The following is a 22,380-nucleotide window of genomic DNA, read 5'->3' on the forward strand; positions in this document are numbered from 1 at the left end:
ACCCGAGTTTTGAGCAAACATTACTTACTCAGTGGCTCCTAGTGCTAGGCATCCTTACCTATCCTCCCAGCCTCAGTTTCCCCAACCTAGAAAGTGCACACTAATATTTATGTCCAAAAGTTATTGAGAAGGTTGACGTTTGTTTTTTGTTTTAAAGATTAAAAGAAATTAATAATCTCTATTCCCAACACGGGGCTGGAACTCACAACCTGGAGATCAAGAGTTGCATGTTTTACCCTCCGGCCAGGCACCCGGAGAAGGTTGAGTATTTTTTTTTTTTTTAATTAATTAATTTGACAGAGAGAGACACAGCGAGAGAGGGAACACAAGCAGGGGGAGTGGGAGAGGGAGAAGCAGGCTTCCCGCGGAGCAGGGAGCCCAATGCGGGGCTCGATCCTAGGACCCTGGGATCATGACCTGAGCCGAAGGCAGACGCTTAACGACTGAGCCACCCAGGCGCCCCGAAGGTTGAGTATTTTAATATAGATTTTAAAAATTCATTGTGCCTGGTACAATGGGTCCCACTGAACAAATACTGAGGTTTAGCATTTGCCACCCCACCTACAGACAGGGAGGAAGGGGCCAGAAATACCAGTTCCTCCGACGGAGCCCCTGGCGGAGCACTGTGGGACTCCAAGTCCTCCAGCCCTTCTGGATCCTTGCGGCGCATCTCTACGAGGGTCCCACAGGTAGATCGGCGCGTCTGGGTTTTCTGTCCCCAAGCCTCCCCGCCGCTGCACTGTGCGGCCCTGGCAGTGGGGAGCCGGCTGGGGCAGTACGCCTGGTCCCGCCCTTGGGCCTCATTATCTACGTTTCCGCTTCAGGCCCGCCGAGAACTTGGCAGGGCCTCCCCGCGGTGTTCGGGAACACTTTGTGCCGAGCGCTCGCCGGCCCAGCCCTCCTCCCTGCCGCCGGCGCTCGCCCAGTCCGCGGGGTTTGGGTCGCTGGGGCCCCCTGGTTCCCGTACCCCGCGCGCAGCCACGAGCCCCCACGCGCTCCCACGCCCTTGTCCTCTGTACCCCCGAGCCCGGGTCGCGCAGTCCGCTCCTCGCCCACGGGCTGGGCCTGGGTCACACCGCGCGTAATCGAGAGGTTCCGAAAGATGCGGTGGCCCATTTTAAAACAAAGCCCAATTATTAGCGCTCGGTGCTATTTATGCCAGGTCAGTGTCAGAGCCTCTGGGCGCTGCGGACAACCAGTACCCCAAAGAAGCGTAGTCGGAGCGAGAAGAAAGAAACCGGCTCTGGAGCCATCTGACCCGCTTTGAAGCCCCCGTCCCCGAACCCTTCTCGTTCCCGTCCTGGCTGCGTTCGCTTGGGCAAAGCGCGGGGCCTCAGTCTCCTCCTCCGTGAAATGGGGATAACTGTGCGTGCTTGGTAATGCTACACGAGGAGCGCCGCAGGTCGCAGGGACATGGGTGCTGGGGTCCCACACCCCCAGGACCCCACCTTCCCGCGACCCCTGCCTCGGCCCCGCCCCGGGGGCCCCTGGGCTCAACTCGCGGCGCTGGCTGCAAAGTGCGTCACGGGCACGGGCCGCGCTCCTCCCGCAGCCAGGGCGAGGCTGGCACCGGGCCAGCGCGGGCCGGGCCAGGGGTGCCGGGCAGTCTCCGGGGCGGGGACCCAGGCGTGCAAGGCGCTCGAGTTGCGCGGTCCTTGGTGCGCTGCTGGGGGCGCCCTCCGCGGCGGGCAGCGCGCCAGGGACCGGCCTCCGCAGCCGCCGGGCGCGCGAAGGCTACACTTTCCCTTCGGCCCCCCTCGTTTCCTCCCGCGGGGCGGCAGCGGAGATTTCCTCTCGGGGAAACTACGCGAATCCTTCCCGGGGCTCCTCGCCCCGCCCCACTTCTCCGCCCCCTCCCCTTTGCTGGGGAGCTGGTGCCGACCTGCGCTGGGAAGAGGCTCTGGCAGCCTGAGCCGGGAGGTGGAGGTGGCGGGGCGGGGGGCGGGGGGGCCGCGGAGCCGCAGGCCACCGACTCGCCCCGCCATGTGACGCTGCGCTCCGCCCAGGGACCCCCGTCGCGCCCCGGGCCCGCGCCCGCGCTGGGTCGCGCCGGGCACCATGCTTCTGCCTGGACACGCGCGCCCGCCGCCCGCCCCGCAGCCCGCGCAGCATCCTGGGCTCCGCAGGCAGGTAGAGCCTCCCGGGCAGCTCCTGCGCCTCTTCTACTGCGCGGTCCTGGTCTGTTCCAAAGAGATCGCGGCGCTCACGGACTTCTCCGGTAAGAAGCGCCCTCCCTCGCCCCGCGCCCCCCGCGCCGCGGTGCGCCCAGGTGAGCCCTCGGCGGGGGGCAGCCTTCCGAGGGGGCACGGCCGGGTTGGATTGAAGTTGAGGCACGCTCATAGCCAGTTTTCTTGCCTGGTGGGAGCCTTTGGCATAGAGGTGGCTGCGTGTGGAGTGATGGCACAGGAGCCCCTCCCCTCCCCAAGGAAGTGTGTGTGTGTGGGGGGGGTAACATATTTGGAGTTTCTCGCCCTGCTATTTACCTCGTCAATTTCCCCGCATCGGGTCCTGGCATCAGGGACCCGACTCTGACGGATGCATGTCCCCTGGAGGCTCCTAAGCCCTGTGCCGCGCCCAGCGCCGTACAATCCACGTGCTGGTCCGAGGAGTTGCACTTGGTCTGCCACTCGCATGGTCCCGGTGCGCCCCAGCCAGCCTCTCGGGTACCCATGTAAGGAGACTAGCCCAGGGGACGTCTGACCTGAAGTCTGAGCCGGCAGGCAGGGAGGGAAGCCCGCCGGGAGGTCCGTGTGCCAGATGAGCAGAAGTTTACAGAACTGAGACTGGGGGGCGGGGGCGGGGGGGTCTTGACTTTACCGCCAAAAGGTACCAGCGCCCCCCCCCCTCCAGTCCCAGTCTCCTTTACAAAAAATAATGACTCCCTCCTCCCAGTAAACGGTGAGGCTTTTCTTTGGGGAGACTCACACAGAATCTCCCGCAGCTGATACCAGTTCTGGGGTTGTAGGTGTGACTCCACGAAGTGAGAGAAGTTTCTGGGTTGATGACGGCTGGAGGAGCCACATTTTTGTATTACCGATGCACTTGCTTAGAGCAACAAAGTCCTTGCAGTTGTAACCGACCTGGGTCTCCCTCTGGTGAAGCTGGAGGCCTTCAGCCTTCCCCAGCCCCTGCCCAGCCCAGGAGGCAGCTCTGAACCCCCCTCTCCCCCTTCTCCAGGGATCTTCTGCCAAGTCCAGGCTTTTGCCTGCAGGGTCTTTTGCAATCTAATCATGGTAAACGGAGTCACTGCTCACCCCGCTCTGTAGGAGACTAGTACATGGCAGAGAACACTGGCAAACCAGAAGCTGAGTTGGGTTTCTAGTTTACTTACAGAGAATGTCATTGTTAGCTGAGAGCTCTTAGGTCAGAGGTTCTTTGCTTTGAATATTTAATATCAAGGCAGTGTTTCTACCTAGCAAAGGAAGCCAAGATATGCCTATTTGGCAAGCAAACCGTGGTCTTTAAAAATCAAGCACCACAGGGTCAGAATGCTGTGGTAAATGTGCTAGGGAAATGCTTTTCAAGTGCTATTGACTTTTTTTTTTTTTGGTAATAGAACTTTTCTTGGCTGCTCAGAAAGTTCTGTATTTGCTGATTTAAGCTATGGAAAGCAGTTCTGAATCCGCCACCCTCTAGCTCTGAATATTGTGGAGAAAGCATTGAAAGCTGACAAGCCTTTTTTTTTTTTTTGGTGACATCATTGCAACTGAACAAATACTGCTTTAGGTTAATTGCGGTGTAACCATTAGATTGTTTTCACAGATTATAGACACTCAGAGTTTGTTTCTTTAGTGAAGCAGTTGCAGTATTTGTGGCCGTCTGTAGGTTACCACCCAAGTTTGGAATTGTCTGTATGTAGCGACTGTTCTAGAAGATGTGCTGGAGCTATCCAACAAGGGCACCTCATCCTAAGGGAAATGGATATTTTGATACATGTTCTTCTAAATGACAGTAAATGACAAAAGAATTATTTCTTTCTGCTTTCGGTGCGAACCTGAATTCTAGGGTTTAAAACTCCCTGAGCCGGTCGTAGGTGGTGATACGGCCAGGTCCATCCACAAGCAGCCCCCATTTTAACTCTGATCAGCCTTGCTCTTCAGGGATCTGAGGGCTAGAGAGAGAGTATCAGGGAGGCTTTTGGGGAGAAGAAAAGAAAAAAAAAGACATCCTCCCAAAGCACAGACATGTTCAGGTTTAAATCTAAATGCTATATTGTGTGGCATTGGGGAAACATTAGAGAAGGCTCAGAAAGATGGAGTCTTTCAAAGTTGATCGATTTGACTTGAAACCTTTAGGGACCCCCCAACTGTGTGATATACAGCATTGAGGAAAATTCCAAGCTCCAATGATGACTGTCTGAGGGTTTAGTTGAATGCTTTAGTCAAAGCAGTGGATACTGATCATGTAATTCCAAAACCCCCTTCCCCCCCACCCTCGGGTCCTCAAAACTGACACCTGCTTTCCTGGGGACAGGTGGTCCTGCTCTTTTTTATGAACTTGGAGGCATTAGAAACCAGAGGTCTATAAGGAGACCGTGCCCCCCACCCCCACCCCCGAGCCTTACACAAATAGCCCAGCGCTGGGGAGCAGCCTTCCACAATGCAGATACTTGTTTGTTTTTCTAAACAAGGGAAACATCAAAAACTGAAGCTGGGGGGGGGGGGGCACTTGGGAGCCCTTTGCCCTGGGAAGAAGAGGATGGAGGAAGGATGGTGTTTCCACATGAAAGAAAGTATCAGAATGTCAGGGGTCCCAGCCATTGTGTGTACAGTATAGGGCCTCGCAGGAGATTAACAGTGCAGAGTTTTGGAAAGTTACTTAAGCCTTTCTCTTCTTTGCAACTCTTCCTTGAGGCTTTTCCTGGGGCTGTCAGCTGGTGTAGTTTTCCTGGGTCATTGATTTTTTTTTGCCCTGAGGATTCCAGCATTGGTTCTCACTCTTAATAAGCCAGGGGACTGTATCCTGGCTTCCTCCTCCCCCTCCATGCTCGTGACTTGTGCTAATCGCCTCCAAGCCTGCTGGGAAAAAGGCTCCCCAAACACCCCCTTCCCTCTCATCCCTGAAGATACTGAGATGCTGCCAACAGCCACTGGAAGGCTGTCATCACTGCATTAAAAACATATCCCAGGAAGACAAGATCAGTTCATGCAAAACCAGTGCCTATGACCCTTAATCCCATACTCAAATACACTCGGCTTTCATCCATTTTCCTCCTTGGGATGGAGTTCTGGTTTTTTGACTGCATTCCCAAATTGGGGATTTGGCCTGAGAGGTCCAAATTGATCATTGATTTTTTTTTCCCCCCAAACAGAAGTGTAATGTCAGCATCATCTTTGTTCAAAGAACAAGGCAGGGATGAGGGCTGAGAGGAGGGAGGGGCGCCATCTTGGGTTCCAGCCATAAAAAGCAAAGGATCCTCCACATTTTGTCCTGCTTTGAAGAGCGATGTTCCAGTGTGTCTCTCAAACTTATTTTTGCTGAGTTGGGTTTCTCAGGTCTTGTTCATTTTTTTTTTTTTTTTGGCGATTTTTCTCTCCATTTCTCTTTGCTGAAGGCCAGCAGCATCTTCTCTTGTCTCCCTGCATATCCCCTTTCTTTCTTTTCTTTCTTCTCAAAGAAGTTCAGAGTGATTGATGGGCTTGTTGAGAGGGATGGGGAGGGAGGGAGGGAGGGGAGGGGTGGAAAATCGTTCTAGTTCCCACTCGGAGTCCTAGAAAACTCTCGACTTTTGACAGAGTAGGCATGAGCATATGTCCACACATTTGGTTTCACCCTGGGGCATCTAATGGTGAGTGTGGGAAGCAGAAGGGAAGGGAAATGAAACACAAGGAGAGTGGGGCAGCCTTTAAGGTCTTCCTTGTACCAAACTGTCCCCAGACCTCGAAGATGGAACGGGTTCTCTGGGCAGATGTCCTGCTCCCTCCCCAAGCAAACCAGTAGCCCAAGTGAACAAGAAGTGGTGTTTGTTACCAAACACCATAAACCCAACCCTAGCTCCTTATTTCACTGGCCAAGAATTTCAGAATGTAGAAAATGGTTAAGTCAATTGATCTTGAAGCCTCAGGGGTGGGAACCAGGTCCTGATGGAGGGGATGCAGCTGTCCATTTAGGAGAGAGCAAACCTTCCCGTTCTGCTCAGATAAGCAGGGTCTCCACCCTGGCGGCACAGGAGAATGGCTTCAGTCTGAACAAATGTAGGGATGCTCAAGCAGCACCCCAGGGCTTCTCTTGTAACTGGCCTGCGTGGGAGGCAGGCACTGGCCTCATTTTGAGAGTTCCCAGGCAACTCTAGGACAGCCAAAGTTGAGAACCACTGCTCTGGTGTTCAGAGGGCAGGACTACGTCCTGCGTGCATGGCTTCATTCAGGGGCACACAGGCATGACTGGCTGTCCCTTTCACCCCTCCTCCAGGACTCCCCACCAGGGAGACCGGGACTGTATTTTCCCAGCCACCGGTTTGTCTCTGCATCCCAGCATACACACAGAGTTCTGCATTTTCTTATGCCTTAGTCACATCACCCCTTTATTCAAGGATTGTCTTTACTTTTCACAAATTTTATGGGATTAAAAGCCAGCTCATAACCAAAGAAAAACAAGCCCAGTGGCTGAAGGAGTTGTCCAGCTGTCACAGAAGAAGAGAGATGAAGAGAAGCATCTGAAACTGCTAGTCTGTTTCCATGGGAAGTAACTACATTTGAAAAGTGTTCTTCTGGCTCTTTCTGTAGCAGGGAAGAGGAGTCTGGGCCAGTGAGTGGCTCCGTAATTGATGGCTCTGCTCTCCCAGGCACTTTATTGGAAAGGGCAGCCTCGCAGCAGTTTCGGGGAAGGGACAGAAAGGCAGAGAGTAAAAGTTAATTGAGCACTGTGTTATCTGATTTCCTCCTCATAGCAGCCCTACGAAGTCAGTATTAGCCTCACTTTCCAGATGAGAACCCAGCCCCGGATGGGTTAGCTAACCTGCCCAAGACCACCCAGCTGGGACACAGAGCAGAGCCAACTCTGACATGAGCCTGGGGGAGGGGGCGCTGGGGCACTTGGCCTCTGTGGGTGCTGGGTGGGGAGCAAGCCAGAGGAATAAAAAGATGCCACAATCTGCCTAACCTTGCGAGATAGTTCATGGAGTGACCACGGCTGTACCAGTTGCCCACTGAGTAGACTGACCTTGCCCCATTCTGTCCTTCAGTACTTTTTCTACCCAGTCCATCCAAAGTGGGTGCACACGGGAGACGATCCAGTGGATGTAGGAGGAAAAGGTTAGAACTTCTGTCCGTTTCATACTGGTTTCTTTTCAAGCTTAAAAAAGAGGAGTCACGTTTGATTTAAAATTAACATAAAAATCGACAGTTGAACAGTACACAGTTTGTACACGTATCGGAGATGTGTTCCCAAAATATTTCTGCTAATGGGGTTCATGATTTTAAGGATTTGGAGGTCACTGGTCTCAGCCACCCTGTCAACATCTTTAAAAATCTTGAAAAGGCACCACTTTGGGGGTAATATGCACTGAAAGAACAACTGCTCCCCTGTTATCTACCCCTATCCCTGATCTCGCTGCCTAGCCTAGCTCCACACTTGTTAGTAAAATTTAGAGGCAGGATTTGAACCACTAATTGGTTTCCAAAATCCATACTCTTGTCATTCGAGCTAAGTAATGGACCTAGAAGCTAGAGGTGAGGGCTCTCCGAAGTTTTATGATACTAAGTCGCTATTCTAATGAGGCTGGTGTGTTTTTATCTTTCTGGAAGGAAACAGCTTTTCTTAATAACACAAATCCTGGCGTCACCAAGATTTTAGTATTGGAAGGAGAATCTCAGATGGGAAGGGTGGCTGACCAAGTGACTCTAGTCTGTTCTCTGAGTCTCTCCTTCTCCCTGGGGGTCCCTAATTCTGCAACCCATTAGCTGACCCCGATGTGTGCACCATCTCATTTAAGACTCTGGTCCAGCTGGGTGTGGCTTGCCTCCAGCACAAGTGAGAGAAGTTGGTGAGTTGAAAATACAATAGTGTATCAAGCACATTAAAGCACTATGCACCAGACCCTGTTCTGAGAACTTTATTAACTCATTTAATCCTCACCACCTATGAAATGGATGCTATGATAATAAATTGAAGAAACTGATGCAAAGAGAAGTGAAGTAACTTTGGGGGATTTGAACCCAGGCAGCTCCTCTAATACAAAAACAAATACAGTAGTTTAAAGCAATGCCATTTCTGTAATGTTGGTCTCCTAATCCACCAGAGCCAAATTTTTCCCAGGATACATGGGAAATACCTGTAAAGGTATTGTCCACTCCACATCCTGTCTAAAGATAGTACCATATAGCCCCAAAGAACTGATTACAGAATAGGATCTGTAATCCATTTCTGGAAATACGGTAGAACTGATGATCTGAAATTATTTCTCCAACAAAATGTCTAGAGCTGCTGAGTAAAATATAACAGACATCCTTTAAATGCATGAATGACTAAATATAAGGGATACACACAGGGAACAAACATGAAGAGGGATCAGAGAACTGGAGAAGTTAGCTGGCACTGACCCTGTGGCTACACTGGGACCTTCTGATGTTCTTTACAACCAGGATTTAACAGGTGCATGAAGCAAGAGATGAGGCATTAGACCAATGTAAAGTGAGAAGTTGGAATAAAGATCTTCCTATAAAGCTGGGACCTGGAAGGGTTAAACATTCATTAAAAAGGTGGATGAGAAACAAATCAGTCTTCTTGCAAAGAAAAATGGCAAGAAAATTATCTCAGCCTGGGCTCAGGTTTGGAGAAAAAATTAATCTTCCTCAAGAATATGTAATCACAGGCCTGCCTTTTCAAGAGTCTGGGTTTTAAGTTCAAATTATCTTTACCAAGAAACCTCATCTGAGAAACTAGCAAAATTGTCCAAGGTTGGTTGTGCCCCTAGATACTTGGCAACACACACACACACACACACACATACACACACACATCCTCCCTACATAAAGACATCATCATCACAAGCTTCAGAAGATTCCTACTGATGAAATCTTGCTAATTATGAACACACATCCAAAATTACATTATATAAACAACAATCAGCAGTAAAAACAGCAGAGTTCTTAATAAATAACAGAGGAAAACTAAAACAGAAAAACAAAAGAGCAAGTATAAAACATGACTAAGGAATGAAAGTCTATAAAGATTTGAAAAAGAACAAAATATATCTGCTAACTCTACTAATACTACTATACTAATGAAAGTGTATTCATAGAAACTAAAGCTTAATGGATAAATCATATATAGCTGAAGAGAGAAACAATGAACAGGAACATAAAGCAGGAGAAATTATTTAGAATGCAGCAGAAGGGTAAAGACATGGAAAATATGGAAACAAGTTTGTGAGAAGGTTCAACATACATCGGATCAGTATTCCAGACAGAATAGGGGAAATGAGGGAGTGGCAGCACTCAAAGTGATAATATCTTGGAATCCATTTCTGAGAATTAATGAAAGACTCAGGGGTGCCTGGGTGGCTCAGTTGTTAAGCATCTGCCTTCGGCTCAGGTCATGATCCCAGGGTCCTGGGATCAAGCCCTGCATCGGGCTCGCTGCTCTATGAGAAACCTGTTTCTCCCTCTCCCACTCCCCCTGCTTGTATTCCCTTTCTCGCTGTGTCTCTCTTTGTCAAATAAATAAGTAAAATCCTTTAAAAAAAAAAAAAGAATTAATGAAAGATTCAGATTGAAGCATCCAAAGCAATATAAATAAAAATAAATTTATATCATCATATTTAAACTATAAATACTAAATACTAAACTATAAAATACTAAAACAAAAGTAAAACAATCAGAGAGAGAGAGAGAAAAAAAAAAAATGTCATCCATAAAGTCTTTGCAACAACAGTGAAAGCCAGAAGCCAGTGAAATATTTTTCCAGGTTCTGGGGAAAAAACAAAAACAAAAACAGAACAACCTGTCAGAGCAGAACTATATACCCAGCTAAACTATCAAGACAGAGTGTGGAGATTACTACTAACCATAAACTTAAAAAAAAAAAAAGAGTGTGAAATCAAGACATGTTTAGACTGATAAACGCTTACTGAAACAACTCCCAGAGATGTACTTTGTGGAGAAGGACACTGACTCTAAAAGGAAGGACAGAAAAAAGGACAGAAGAAAAGAAATGGTACAAAGAATGGCACTTTACCTATATCCCTTGCTCTGTCTCCCTTTGTAGAGAGTGCCATCTCCTTGCCCGGAGAGAGATTTCTCAAAGATATCTTGTCCTTTTGGCAGCTAAACCCAAGGGACAGATTTTTGACCCAATTGCACACTCTTCCATTGCTTTAGGACTTCCAGTCAGAGGTACCGTACCCAAGCCTGCTCTATCAGGTGGCCATACAACGGGAGTTCTGTGTGAAAGAACAGGAAATGTTTAATTCTTTCAGGTACCAGATGCTGTGTTAGGTATGATACAGGGCTACCTTAAAGAGTTTCAGCCCTGTCCTGGGGAAGTTTCCTTCTCAGTGGGTTCATGCACACACAGAAACAAAGCAGCTTGAAGGGTGAATGGTAGATTTGGCAGGTGGCATTCTCCATATGGTACCCAAACCCCAGAGTGTGGAGTTGAAGATTTAACAGTGTGCCCATAGATCTCCCAGACAGGACTCTGACCAGGTATAGATTTTTTTTCATTTCCATACCTGCTGTTCTGGACACCTATATCACTTGCTCACTAGGCCCCCAAAATGGAATTTCTCCTGCATTAATAAGCTAGGGAATGAAGTGATGTTTGGGGTTAGTTTTGACCTGAGGGCCAAGTTTTCCACACACAGAGAACCAGGCAGCATTAAAATTCAAAACTCAGGCCACAGAATCTGAAATGTATGTTTGCAAACTGTCTGATTTCATGTCTGCCTCAGATGTCTCTTGAATACAAATCGCCTCATTTGGGGTTGGAGGAGCAGGGAGAAGGAAACCTAAGAATGATCTCCAAAACAAATCTTTAATTCGGATGAGTATAATAGAATGTAATCCCGTTTCAAGTCTGTCAGCATTCCTTTGATGATTACAAATGAGTCCCTTTTCCCCTGCAACATGGGGGAATAATCTGGATAAAATAACCCTTTTTGTCTGCAAGGGCCAGTGTGATGCATACTCATGACAGCCTACAGAGCAGCATGTCAGGGTATGAGCAGAGTGCTGTGCCACAGAGTTCTTCCTTTCTTTCTCTGGACTCAGAAGATTTTTCACTCTTTTTATGTGCACCAGCATCTGAAGTTCGCAGGCCTAGAAATCATAAATCATCATACTGTCCTCTGGGACAAGAGAGACATGGGTCACCCAGCCCTGTGCCCCTCTGCCTGTTTGATGGGAGACAGGTGGAAACGAGAAGACCCCAACTCATCAAGAAGGCCGGCTATTACAGCTTTTGAGGGATACGCTTTAAGGAATGCACACAATTTTAGAGCCCCTTTTCTACTGAAAAAAAAAAAAAAAAAAAAAAACGTACCTCAGCCCCGAATCAGGCTTACACACTTCTTTTGGTCAATTTGGTCGTGAAATTAAGGGGTAGGTATTTTTAAACTCCTTCCTCCATTCTCTGAGGCCTAAACCATGCAACACGCCTTCCAGAGCTAGCAACGCCAAATACTTTTTGGACAGGTTAGACTGAATGCAAACACGGCCCTGTCCGCAGCCTCAGGATGAAAAGTGGTCTCGATGGCCTGGAGCTGTAGGACCTGCTATGTGGAAGTGGTCATGGCAGGCTGTGGAGAATTCCACTGAGCAGGTCTTGAGGTTGTGTCTGTTCTGCATCTTTAACCCCTGGGATTCAAGTGTGAAGGTTCCTCTCATCTGATTTACCTTTTTTTTTTTAAGCTAGATGCCCCAGGATTTTTTTCTCCAGAATTTTGTCAATCAATCTATCTATCTATCTACCTATCTAGAAAGTGGGGGTGGGGGAAAGGGGGCAGAGGGAGAGGAAGAGAGAGAATCTTAAGAATTCTAAGAGGGAGAGAGAGAATCTTAATCACTGGGCTCGATATCAGGACCCTGAGATCATGACCTGAGCCGAAATCAAGAGTCCAATGCTTAGCCCCGACTGAGCCACGGAGGCACCCCCTCTCCAGAATTCTTTTTAAATGGTTATGACTCCCTAAAGCCATCAATCAGTGCTTCAGGGCAAAAGGCCTGCCAGTCTCAGACTTCTGTGTTTGTCTCTGGTTGGTCCAGGCATGTTATTTGGGGTAGTCAACCTTGACCCCCAACGCCATCTGGTCCTTGTAGTGGATGGCTATCTTTACCTGGTGAAAACTCAGCTTGCCCTAATGTTTAGTCTAAACCAGTGGCTTTCAGTCCAGGGAGATTTCATCCCCTCGCTCCCAGGGGTATTTGGCAATGTCTGGAGGTAATTTTATGTGTCACAACTAGCAGTCGCGCTGGTGTCTAGTGAGTGAAAGCCAGGATTGCTACTAAATCTCCGAAGATGCACAGACAGCCCCCACTGCAAGGAATGATCCAGTCCTCATGCTGGACTTGAGGAACGCTGGCCTAGACCAGCTGGCATGGCCCTGTCTTATTTTCTACATGTTCAAAATCTGAAGAGGGTGGGGAAAATTTGTAGTAACCAAAGGTGAGTGTGGAAAACCTAGAGACGGCTCCTTGGCACCCTTCTTCAAGGCCAGCTGCCTCCTACAGTCACCAAGAGGTGTCCAGTTCTTGAAAGCTGGGGAAATGGAGATCCAGCCACTGTCGTGCTTCAGTACATACCCGGACCCTGTGCCTCCCTGCCCCGCCCCTTTCCTCTATGGAACTTGCCTGTGCCCCTGGCCCTCTTGCCCTCCAGATTTCCAGCTCACATTATTCGCCATCATTATCGTCAAGCTAAAATATCACTCAGGGGAGGTGTTCAGACTTGAAGTCGGTTGCTCGCTAGCAGTGCGAGGATGCATTTGCAACGCCTCTCAATTATTTCACAACTCAGCGAAGCAATCATGGGGGGGTGCGATATGATTTGAATTTTTAAAAGAGAGAGTGAAAGTCGTGAAAACTGTGCAGAGATCTGCTTCTCCTCAGCTCCTCCCACTGCCTCGTCCTCTTTTCCTCCTCCCCGCTCCTGCACCATCTCTCTATCACCCCTACCCCCATCCCACCCACCTCTGCACATCCGGGCTCAGATGGCTCCTGGCACATTCATACCCACTGGATGGGTCTGTGAAACATTGTGTCCACCTGTCTGTGCTGCCTGTTATAACGTGTTACAATGTTTCTAAGGGTGCTAATTGAGTGAAGAGCGTTCCTTCAGAGCAACATTGTTCAGCACGCGGTGCTGAATGTCATACCCTTACCAGGGTGCACGTGAAGTCGATGTGGTCATGGGATTGAGCACCATGGCAGCACCCACACGGAGTAGAAGGAAAGCCAGCAGATCCCTCTGAAATGACAGCTGTCACCCCTGCTCAGAGGCCACCAGATCAAAGGACAGCCACCCACTTTCAGACCTGAGCCTGCTCAGTCACCCCTCTTTCAGACAGGTTGGAACTCTAATGAAAATATTTCTTTCCTTCTGCCAAACACAGAGAAGATATAGTATAGTTTCCCAAAGGGTGAACGGGGCACCAGCAGGAATGGGTGTGCTGTATTTGTACAGTTTGGTGACTCAGTACATCTGAATCTCCAGGCATTTTTAAGAGCTTTGTCCAAAAAAAAAAAAAAAAAAAAGGTCTATTGTGTGGCTGTTGGCACTGAAGAAAATAGCAGGCCTGTCAGAACTCTGTTTCAGATTTAATTTTAAAGTGGGTGATGTAAGAGTGCTGTCCAATGGGAGGGCTTTGCTCCTTTTCTCATTCCTGCCCGTTTGGTGTGATAGAATTAGAGTTTTCAAGAATCAGTTCATGTGAGAAATCAAAGCGCCTCCCCCTGACACCCCTTTTATAAAAAGGCATCATGTTCTTAAGCAAAGACTGGTATGTTTTTAAAATGAATATGGCTTCCTGCAATGAAAGTGAAAACATATTTGTGTTTATATATACATAGACACACCTGTATATACCTCTCTATATAAAAGATTTTGACTATCCATCTATCTCTCTATGTGCATATGTGTATTTTTTTCAGAGTATCTTCTTGCAAGATATTACTTTTCTTTTTTTCAATACAATTTTTTAAATGTAGGTCTAGAGACATTATTGATTTTCCCAAACGCCTCATACATTTGATATTGATGTTATAAAAATAGGCAGGAAAATATTATTATGAAAATGCTGTTTCCTAGTTGTTCCCTTCTCAAGACATTAAATAGCGAACAGTGATTTTTTTAATCACATATGTATATTTTAACATAGAGTATATGTTTTGTTCTCTCTGTCCTTTCTCTTGGCCATAGAGATCATATACTATAGGTAAAGAAAGAAAGAAAGAAAGAACTGAAGCATCGTATTCAGCCCCTAGATTCAACAAAACAATGAATAGGTTGTAATTTTCTGAGCCGGGAAAATTTCTCACAATGTTGCCAAGCACCCATCCATGTTATGGGAGTGACTTTGTGTCCATCCCAGTCACTTGGGTCCTACGTCCCAAACCACCAGACCTCAGTAGAACAGCCTGTTTCTTTCTTGGTGGTTTCTGGAAAAGTCCCTTAGAGACCTGAAGAGTCACTGAATTTAAGGGTTTTTTTTGTTTTTTTTTTTAACATGGAGACTCTATACACAACATGGATTGTACCAGGCTGAGTCCTGGATAAAATCAGACCATAGAGAAGAAGATCAGTTTCTGGAAACAGAACACAGATAAACCCACCTTGGCTCTCCATGGCCCCAGGCCTGTTAGTGTGAGGAAGGCTTGACCAGAGGGACTGTCTTAATTACTGTTGTCTGGGTAGCTAAAACACACACACACACAGAAGCAAAGGGACTCTTATCCTTAGAAGGCAGTCTGGACAGTGAAATGCAAACCAAACCCAAACGGAAGGCTTCCCTGGAATCTTGTGGAACCTTCTGGAATGTAGACTTTAGTCTACTCTGCACCATTTATCTTTATCACCGACATCTTCTCTTTTGTGGGAAGGTAAAGCATTAGGTAGAGTATACAAGGTCTGATATATTAATAGAAAGCTTTACTTTAAGAATGTCAAATTAAAAAAAAAAAGAATGTCAAGTGTTTGTGGTTCAGTTTCACAGATTGGGTTAAAATTGCAGTGTTGAGTGTTAGGTTGTAAATTAATATAATTCTCAATTTGTTGTTCAAGCAAGCTGCGAGGAATGGACATTACCTGACAATACCTGTGCTTTGGTGGGCTGTGGGGAAGGGTGAATTTGCTGGCATCACAGAAGCCTGAGAGCCACAGGGAAAAGTTTTAGCAGTTCTCACTGCAGGGTTTTTGGGGTCCAGGGCTGATGTTATTGTGTACTAAACCCTTCCTCCATTAGACTGTCATACAATTCTACCAGGGTGACAAGTCGCAAAGGACAATATCCAGACTTCAGAACAGAGCTGTGCAAGACAACTATCATGCAGATCCACACATGGAACACTAAATATTCTAGTAGCCACATTGGAAAAAGTAAGAGAAAGAGGTGAAATGAATTTCCATAGTAAATTGTATTTAACCCAAAGTATCCAAAGTATCATCATTTCAACATTAGTAAATGTGTTAAAAAATTTTTTTCTAAAGATTTTTGTTGATTTATTTGAGAGAGAGAGAGAGAGCACACGAGCAAGCCCAAGCAGGGGGAGGAGGGGCAGAGGGAGAGGGTGAAGCAGACTCCCTGCTGAGCGCAGAGCCCGACCCACCTGACCCATCCGCCGACCTTGAGGCTCGATCCCAGGACCCTGAGATCATGACCTGAGTCAAAGGCAGACGCTTAGCCAACTGAGCCACCCAGGCACCCCAATATGTTAAAAATTACTAATGAGACTTTTACAGTTCTTTTTGGCTCACAAAGCCTTGGAAATCCGGTGTGCATATGACACAGCACGTCTCAGTTCTGACCAGCCACATCTCAAGTGCTCCAGTTGCCATGTGTGGCCGGGACCACCATCCTGACCAGCACAGTTTTAGAAGCGGGGGGTGTCTAGAGCAGGGCAGAGGTTGAGCTCTGGGATCAGGATGGAACCTCAGGCCTTTCTTAGCACCTTCTTCCCACAGAGCCTGGGTCAGGCCTGCCTCATGGAGGGGCCAGTGGTAGGTGCCCGGTTGCCCCTCGGGGGCCTGGCCTCCCCAGCTTGCCTCCCTGTTGCTTGGAGGAGGACTGGTGTCCTCCTGCCTCTTCCTTCCCCTTTCCTGCGAACCCTCTTAGACTTCAGTCCTTGCGAAGGGAGGGGCCTGCGGGAGTCATGCAAACTGTGATTGAACCTGACAGCAATACCAGAAATCAGTCAACCCTACTCACCCAATTCTTTTTCCGCCACCTGGATGTCACAAGGATTTGGGGCTGTCATCCTGTGTAAACCACCCCAGGGCACTAGGGCCCAAGGAGGGGAGGGTTATTGAATCATTTTGCCTCGAGGTAGCTGTTGGTCGGTCTCCCCCAGAGGGGAGAGAACCTAAGTCGGGCACCAGTGAGGGACTGGCCAGGTTGTTCCCCAGCTTATTAGTGGCAGGACCAAGATTGGACCCAGGACCCTGCTCTGGTTTTGAGTCTCTGTATTGCTCCCAGGATCAGCTCTCACAGGAAGCAGAGCTGAGGGGCCTCAGAAAGATCCCAGCTCAGAGCTCCCCCCTCATCTGCTAATACCACAGGCTGTTTGTCATTCCTCTGGGCAGCTGGCGTCACCTTGAGGGAGCTTTTTAGATGCACTGATGTCTGGAGCTTCACCCCAGGCTAAGTGAATGTGCATCTCTGGGCTGGGACTGGGGCATCGATATTTTTAAATCTCCTGAGGTGACTCTGATGTGCAGCCAAGGCTGAGACCTATGGGAAAGCACTGCACACTTTTTAATCCATCTGTGTGCTTATTAAATGTTAAATACTTATTATTTTTCTAGACACAGAACATTTGCAAGAATAGTGCAGAGAGGGGGCGCCTGGGTGGCTCAGTTGGTTAAGCAACTGCCTTCGGCTCAGGTCATGATCCTGGAGTCCCGGGATCGAGTCCCACGTCGGGCTCCCTGCTCGGCAGGGAGTCTGCTTCTCCCTCTGACCCTCCTCCCTCTCATGCTCTCTGTCTCTCATTCTCTCTCTCGCAAATAAATTAAAAAAAAAATCTAAAAAAAAAAAAGAATAGTGCAGAGACTTCCTTTATACCCTTCACTCAGATTCCCCAAATGTCGCCATTTTATCACATTTGCTTTATTCCTTTCTAAGTCACAAGCAAGATGTCCTTTACTCCTAAACCCTTCTGTGTGTCCCTCAAGAACAGGGACTTACCTAACCAAGAACAGTGATCAGAATCAGGAGATTAACCTGCAATACTGTTTTCTAAGCTACAGACCTCATTCAGGTTTCACTGGTCGTCCCCATAACATACTTTAGAGCAAAACAGAAGACCCCAGCTCACTGCTCTTTTCAGCTGTCACGTCTCCTTAGTGTCCTTGCAACCTGGAACAGTACTTCAGTCTTAATCTTTCCTGATGTTGGTGTTTATGAAGATTCCAAGACGGTTATGTTATAGGATGTCCCCGAGTTTGGATCTGTCTGACGTTTCTTCTTGGTTTTATTCTCGTGCATTTGTGCAGGACGGTCACAGCAGTGACCTTGTGCTCTCAGTGCGTCACACAGGGAGGAATGTGATGTCACGTCACTCATGATTCCGGAGTGAGCTTCGATGTCCAGTGAAGGTGGGCGTGGCCCTCTTGTGGATGACGGATGCGCCCACGGATTCATGGCTCCTTTTCATTGGCAGTGTGTCTAGCAAAGCCGTGAGGGTCTTCAACTCAGGATAAGCAGGTCTTAGAGCAGGGGAGGGGGAAGAGGGAAAGGTTCTGGAACTTGGAGCTTTGCCAAGGGGAACGGCTCTAGGGAAGGCACTGCCAATGTTGCTTTGGGATGAAGTGGCAGGACAGCATGGGGCAGGGAGGGGGTTTGGATTAGGGAGAGAGGCGCGGAGGAGAGACTGCTTGCCCCTGGCCTTGCTGAGAGGCGCCCTGCTGCCCTACAGATGATTTCCACCGTTCCCTTCCCAACCCTCCGCCTACATCAGAGTGCCGCCCGCTCGCTCGATTGCTCGCTTCCTAAGCTTTGACTCACCTCCCAGCTCCATCTGTCTTTTCCTTTGGGATTGATGACTTCCACATTAGCCCCAGAAATACCTTCTGTGAAGGTGATACCCAGCTTGACACTTCCAGTGACTCACTCTGTTTACTACCTATTGCTTATCTCGAGATCAGATGCAGCGACTCTTACCATTTCGAAGAGCATCAGGACTTTGGTTTGTAGAAGTCCTCCACTTGGCTGCAGGCTCACGAGACCTTTCTACTCCACAGACTACACCTATTATTTATTTTAATAAATTATCAAAACTTGGTTTTCCTGCTATGCACGTGTAGGGAACAGTGTACTGGCTGAAACTGAGAAGGGGATGGTGTTTATTTCTGTCCACCTGTATCCCCATCCCCCTGTGGGCTCCTGGGCAGCTGTGGGAAAGCAAGGACAGTGAGTGGCCTTCCCTCTCTCCTTTACTGTCAGTATTTCTGCCCAGAGTTGTCTTTGGCTCATTACCAGAATGTGTCGTTCCTTTTTCTTTGTTCCCCCTCTTTGCTTCACATATTTACCTTCCCCTGGGCAGCTGAGTGCTGCTTGAGAGACGTCACGTCGTCATGGAGATTGTGGCCACAACACGTGTGGGTTCCCCAAACTCAAGCTGCCCCTTGTTGGTCTCTTCCTCATACCTTTGAACAGAACAGGAACGAAAGGAGGTAATAATAATAAAGGAGAATATTTGTATAGAGTTGACTCTGGGCAGAGCAGTTAGGGGTTGCATTGTGTCCCCCCACCCCTGCCACCGGGAATATATGTCGGAGTCCTAACCCCTCCTACCTCAGAACAGGACCTCCCTCATAGAAAGCATCTTTATGGAAGTAATGGAGTTAAGACAAGATTATCGGGGCAACGGGGGGGCCCAATCCAACATGACTGGTGTCCTTGAAAAGAGGAAATTTGGACCCAGAGTCATGCGCAAGGAGAACCCATGTGAAGGTTACAGTGATGCTCCCCCAAGTCGAGAAAGGACCGGAAGCTGGGAGCACTTACTGAGCACTTCCCGGGGCGCTCTGAGGGATGCCCACAGGCACTGTGGAACAGACCCGCAACACCAGTGTCCTGGTGCTGAATTTCCCTGGTGGACGTACCACCAGTTCAAAACCTGGAGTCATTGCCGTGTCTTCCCTGTCCCTGATGCCGCACCCCCTCCGACCCCCGGCTGCCCTTGTCACCTGCCCCCACTCCTTCTAGGACCAAAATCGCTGTCATTTCAGTCTGGACCAACTGCATAATTTGCAGGGCCTGGTGCACAGTGAACATGGGGGCCATCGCTCAAAAATCAGGGGGAATGTGCTGTTAAAGGCACTAAAATAGGAAGCTTTCTCCTTCCTTCTGTGGTCTCTCTCCCAACTTCTCATGGTGTTTATATTTGCTTTCCATGTTGTCCTGAGTAAAGAAAATGAGCACTTGAAGTTATTAGCGTGGATTTTATTGTTCATCTTCATGTTGGGCAATGCCAGTTTTTTTTTTTTTAAGATTTATTTATTTATTTTTAGAGAGAGAGCGGAGTGGGGAGCGGTCAAGGGAGGGAGAGAATCTAGCAGACTCTGCACTGAGCGTGGAGCCCAATGTGGGACTCGATCCTACGACCCTGAGATCCTGACCTGAGCTGAAACCAAGAGTCGGACGCTCAACCAACTGTGCCCCCCAGGTGCCCCAGGTGATACCAGTTTTAAGCGCAGATGTAAGAGCATTGAGTGCATCTATGGGATCACAGAAATGACGCAACTCTTACAGTGCGCGTATACTGCACACTCATCACCACTCTCTACCTTTGGCTTACGGTATGTGAGGAAGGATTGAAAGGTCCCACTACTTTCCTGTCCCTTCCCTGTCCTCATTTTCGGCACAGGGGGCTGGTTCACGCAGGGAGTAACACAAGTAAAGACAGATGTGATGGGGTTCCTTGGTCATTCCTCTTTCTCACAACGCCATTGCCTCGCTCTTGGTTCAAAGCCAGTTCTGATTCTAGCGGAAGCTATGGTGGCTCGGTGCTTGCAGTCCGCATCTTTGTTTACCATCCCGGATGGAATATGCCTGTCTGATGCTCACTTTGGGTTTTCCTGGATGCATCGCCATTGTGGGTCTGCCAGAATTCTGTGCTCAGGGCATCTCAAATCACCATGAGAACGAGGCATAAGGAATGGTGGCAGCTCATAGTGTGGGTGCCTCCTCTGCCCACGCACGTCCCCCATCATCCTATCGGGCTTTGCTTATAAAACACGAGTCCAAAGATTAAATTATGAAGAATTTCAAGATGGTGACAGCAAAGCGTGAAACCAAGCGTGGGGCTGAGCGTGGGGCTGTACGCAATGCTCAGGTCGTACATCCGTGATGTTGACTCTGGTCTCAGCTGCTCCCACCCCATCCCCAAGACCTGCATCAGTGCTCCCCAGCAGGATTACGACCACCCTAATTTCATCATGGGTCTCTCCAGTCCATCCAACACAGACTGCTAGAAGGATTTCTCTCAATTGTAAATCTGAACAGCATCACTCCCCTGCTTACAAGCCCATAGTAGCTCCCATCTGCCTTTGGATGGAAATTCAGACTCGTTAGCAAGGCACCGCTTCCTTCTCCAGTCTTTGCCCCTGACCTCATACTCTGCACACTGGCCAGCTGTGCAGAATGTCTACACATGCCCTCTGAGCCTTCATATATCTGCCCCTGATGCCTGAGGCTTACGTTCACTTGGTTGGCTCCTACTCTTTCTGCATGTGTCACCTCCCACTTGGAAGCCCTCTGGCCTCTTGGATGAGTCACGTCTAGTTTTATTGAGCCCCCCCTTCTGCCCCTGGTGTTTTAAATCTGTGAATCCTGTACCCCAGCATTAAGCATAATATTATAACAAAGTGTAGAGGGAGAAGTGGTGAACAGTTCTTCCTTCATTCAGAGCCCCGGATTCAGGGTTAGTGAGGAGCCCCTTGAATCCGGAGAAGAGACTCTAGACCAGGAGTCAGAGTGGAGCCTTGTTCTGGCCCCGTCACCAGCGGGCTGTATGACCTTTTCACACAAAGGGAAAGACTTCCCTGGCATCTCTGAGAGCTGGTGTGAGGATCATAAAGAGCTAGGAGATGGCAAGGATTTTATTTTTTAAAGTTTGGAGATTTTTATAAAAACAGTAGGAATGAATATAATTATATTCTTTTAGAAATCAAAAACAAAGTTCTACCACATTGAGACGTGCTCTGAAGGCAATCCCAGAAAGTGATTCTGCATGTTTGAATTACATATGAACAGTAACCATTTGGGAGGCTAGCAATCACATGGATATATAAATCCTACTCTATCTCGGATATAAGATTGATTGATTGATTGATTGATTGATTGATTGATTGATTTATGTGTGTATGTGGGAGAGAGAGAGAGAGAGAGCACAAGCAGGGGGAGTGGCAGACAGAGGGAGAGGAAGAAGCAGACTCCCGCGGAGCAGGAAGCCCGATGCGGGGCTCGATCCCAGGACTCTGGAATCATGACCTGAGCCGAAGGCCGATGCTTAATGGACTGAGCCACCCCAGTGCCCCAGGACACTTGTTTTTGATATGAGAGCTGAATCCAGAAGGCAGAGAGTCATCTCGTGCCACCTCAGGTGGGATGGTGCCTGTTGCTGACAAAATTATTTTGAGCTGGGAAAAACCTGCAACTGTTGATCTGGGGAGTTACAAATAAATGTTAGCAAGTAGGTGAATTTGCAAATATAGAATCTGTGAATAATGAGGATCAGCTGCCTATACCAAGGACCAGGGTCAGATTTTCTTCAACCTAACCACCCAAAAGATAGATGGCCAGGAGTCAGTAACTAGAGAAGGACTCCGGGGTGGTGGAGAATAAAGGAGACAAAACGGCGCTCAAAAGTGAGAGGTGTAATTACTCAGCTGGTGCCTAAATGGTTGTATATAAAATTAGGTAACAGATTAAGAATAACAAGCATATGATGAGGACAGTCGGAAAAAAAAAACGTCCACAAAGGTGGGATACAGAAGAGGAAATAAGCAGCTCCTGGCAGAATTAAGGAAGCGTGGGTCCCCAGGGTGGTTTGGTGAAGCTGAGCCTGCGGGGGGAGTTTTAAACCCGCCCTGGGGGGAGCATGCCAGGGATTCAATCAAGGATGAATATCAAGAGCAAGGCCAGGCCAGCCCAATTACTGTGTGGGTGCCCGCAATTCTTTACATTTGTCCAGCCTCCCCTGTGTCTGTGAAATACAAAGGGAG

The 22,380-nt window shown here is 48.4% G+C and overlaps 1 protein-coding gene across 6 annotated transcripts in view; it reads left to right on the plus strand.

Annotated features, from left to right (window-relative positions):
• The first annotated feature begins 1,960 nt into the window (after positions 1-1,960).
• The window catches only part of EVA1C (eva-1 homolog C), a 71,660-nt gene continuing 51,240 nt past the window's right edge, over positions 1,961-22,380 (plus strand). For 4 of the 6 annotated variants that reach the window (XM_035017594.1, XM_035017593.1, XM_035017595.1 and 1 more), the window contains exon 1: positions 1,961-2,218. In XM_035017594.1, the coding sequence (XP_034873485.1) occupies positions 2,059-2,218 (160 nt within the window). In that variant the 5' untranslated portion in view covers positions 1,961-2,058. The remainder of the gene's footprint in view (positions 2,219-22,380) is intronic. The other 2 variants (XM_035017592.1, XM_035017598.1) reach the window with 1 other exon arrangement.

Source organism: Mirounga leonina, unplaced genomic scaffold (genome assembly GCF_011800145.1).
Source record: "Mirounga leonina isolate KUSES-001 unplaced genomic scaffold, KU_Mleo_1.0 Mir_172, whole genome shotgun sequence".
NCBI lineage: Eukaryota > Metazoa > Chordata > Mammalia > Carnivora > Phocidae > Mirounga > Mirounga leonina.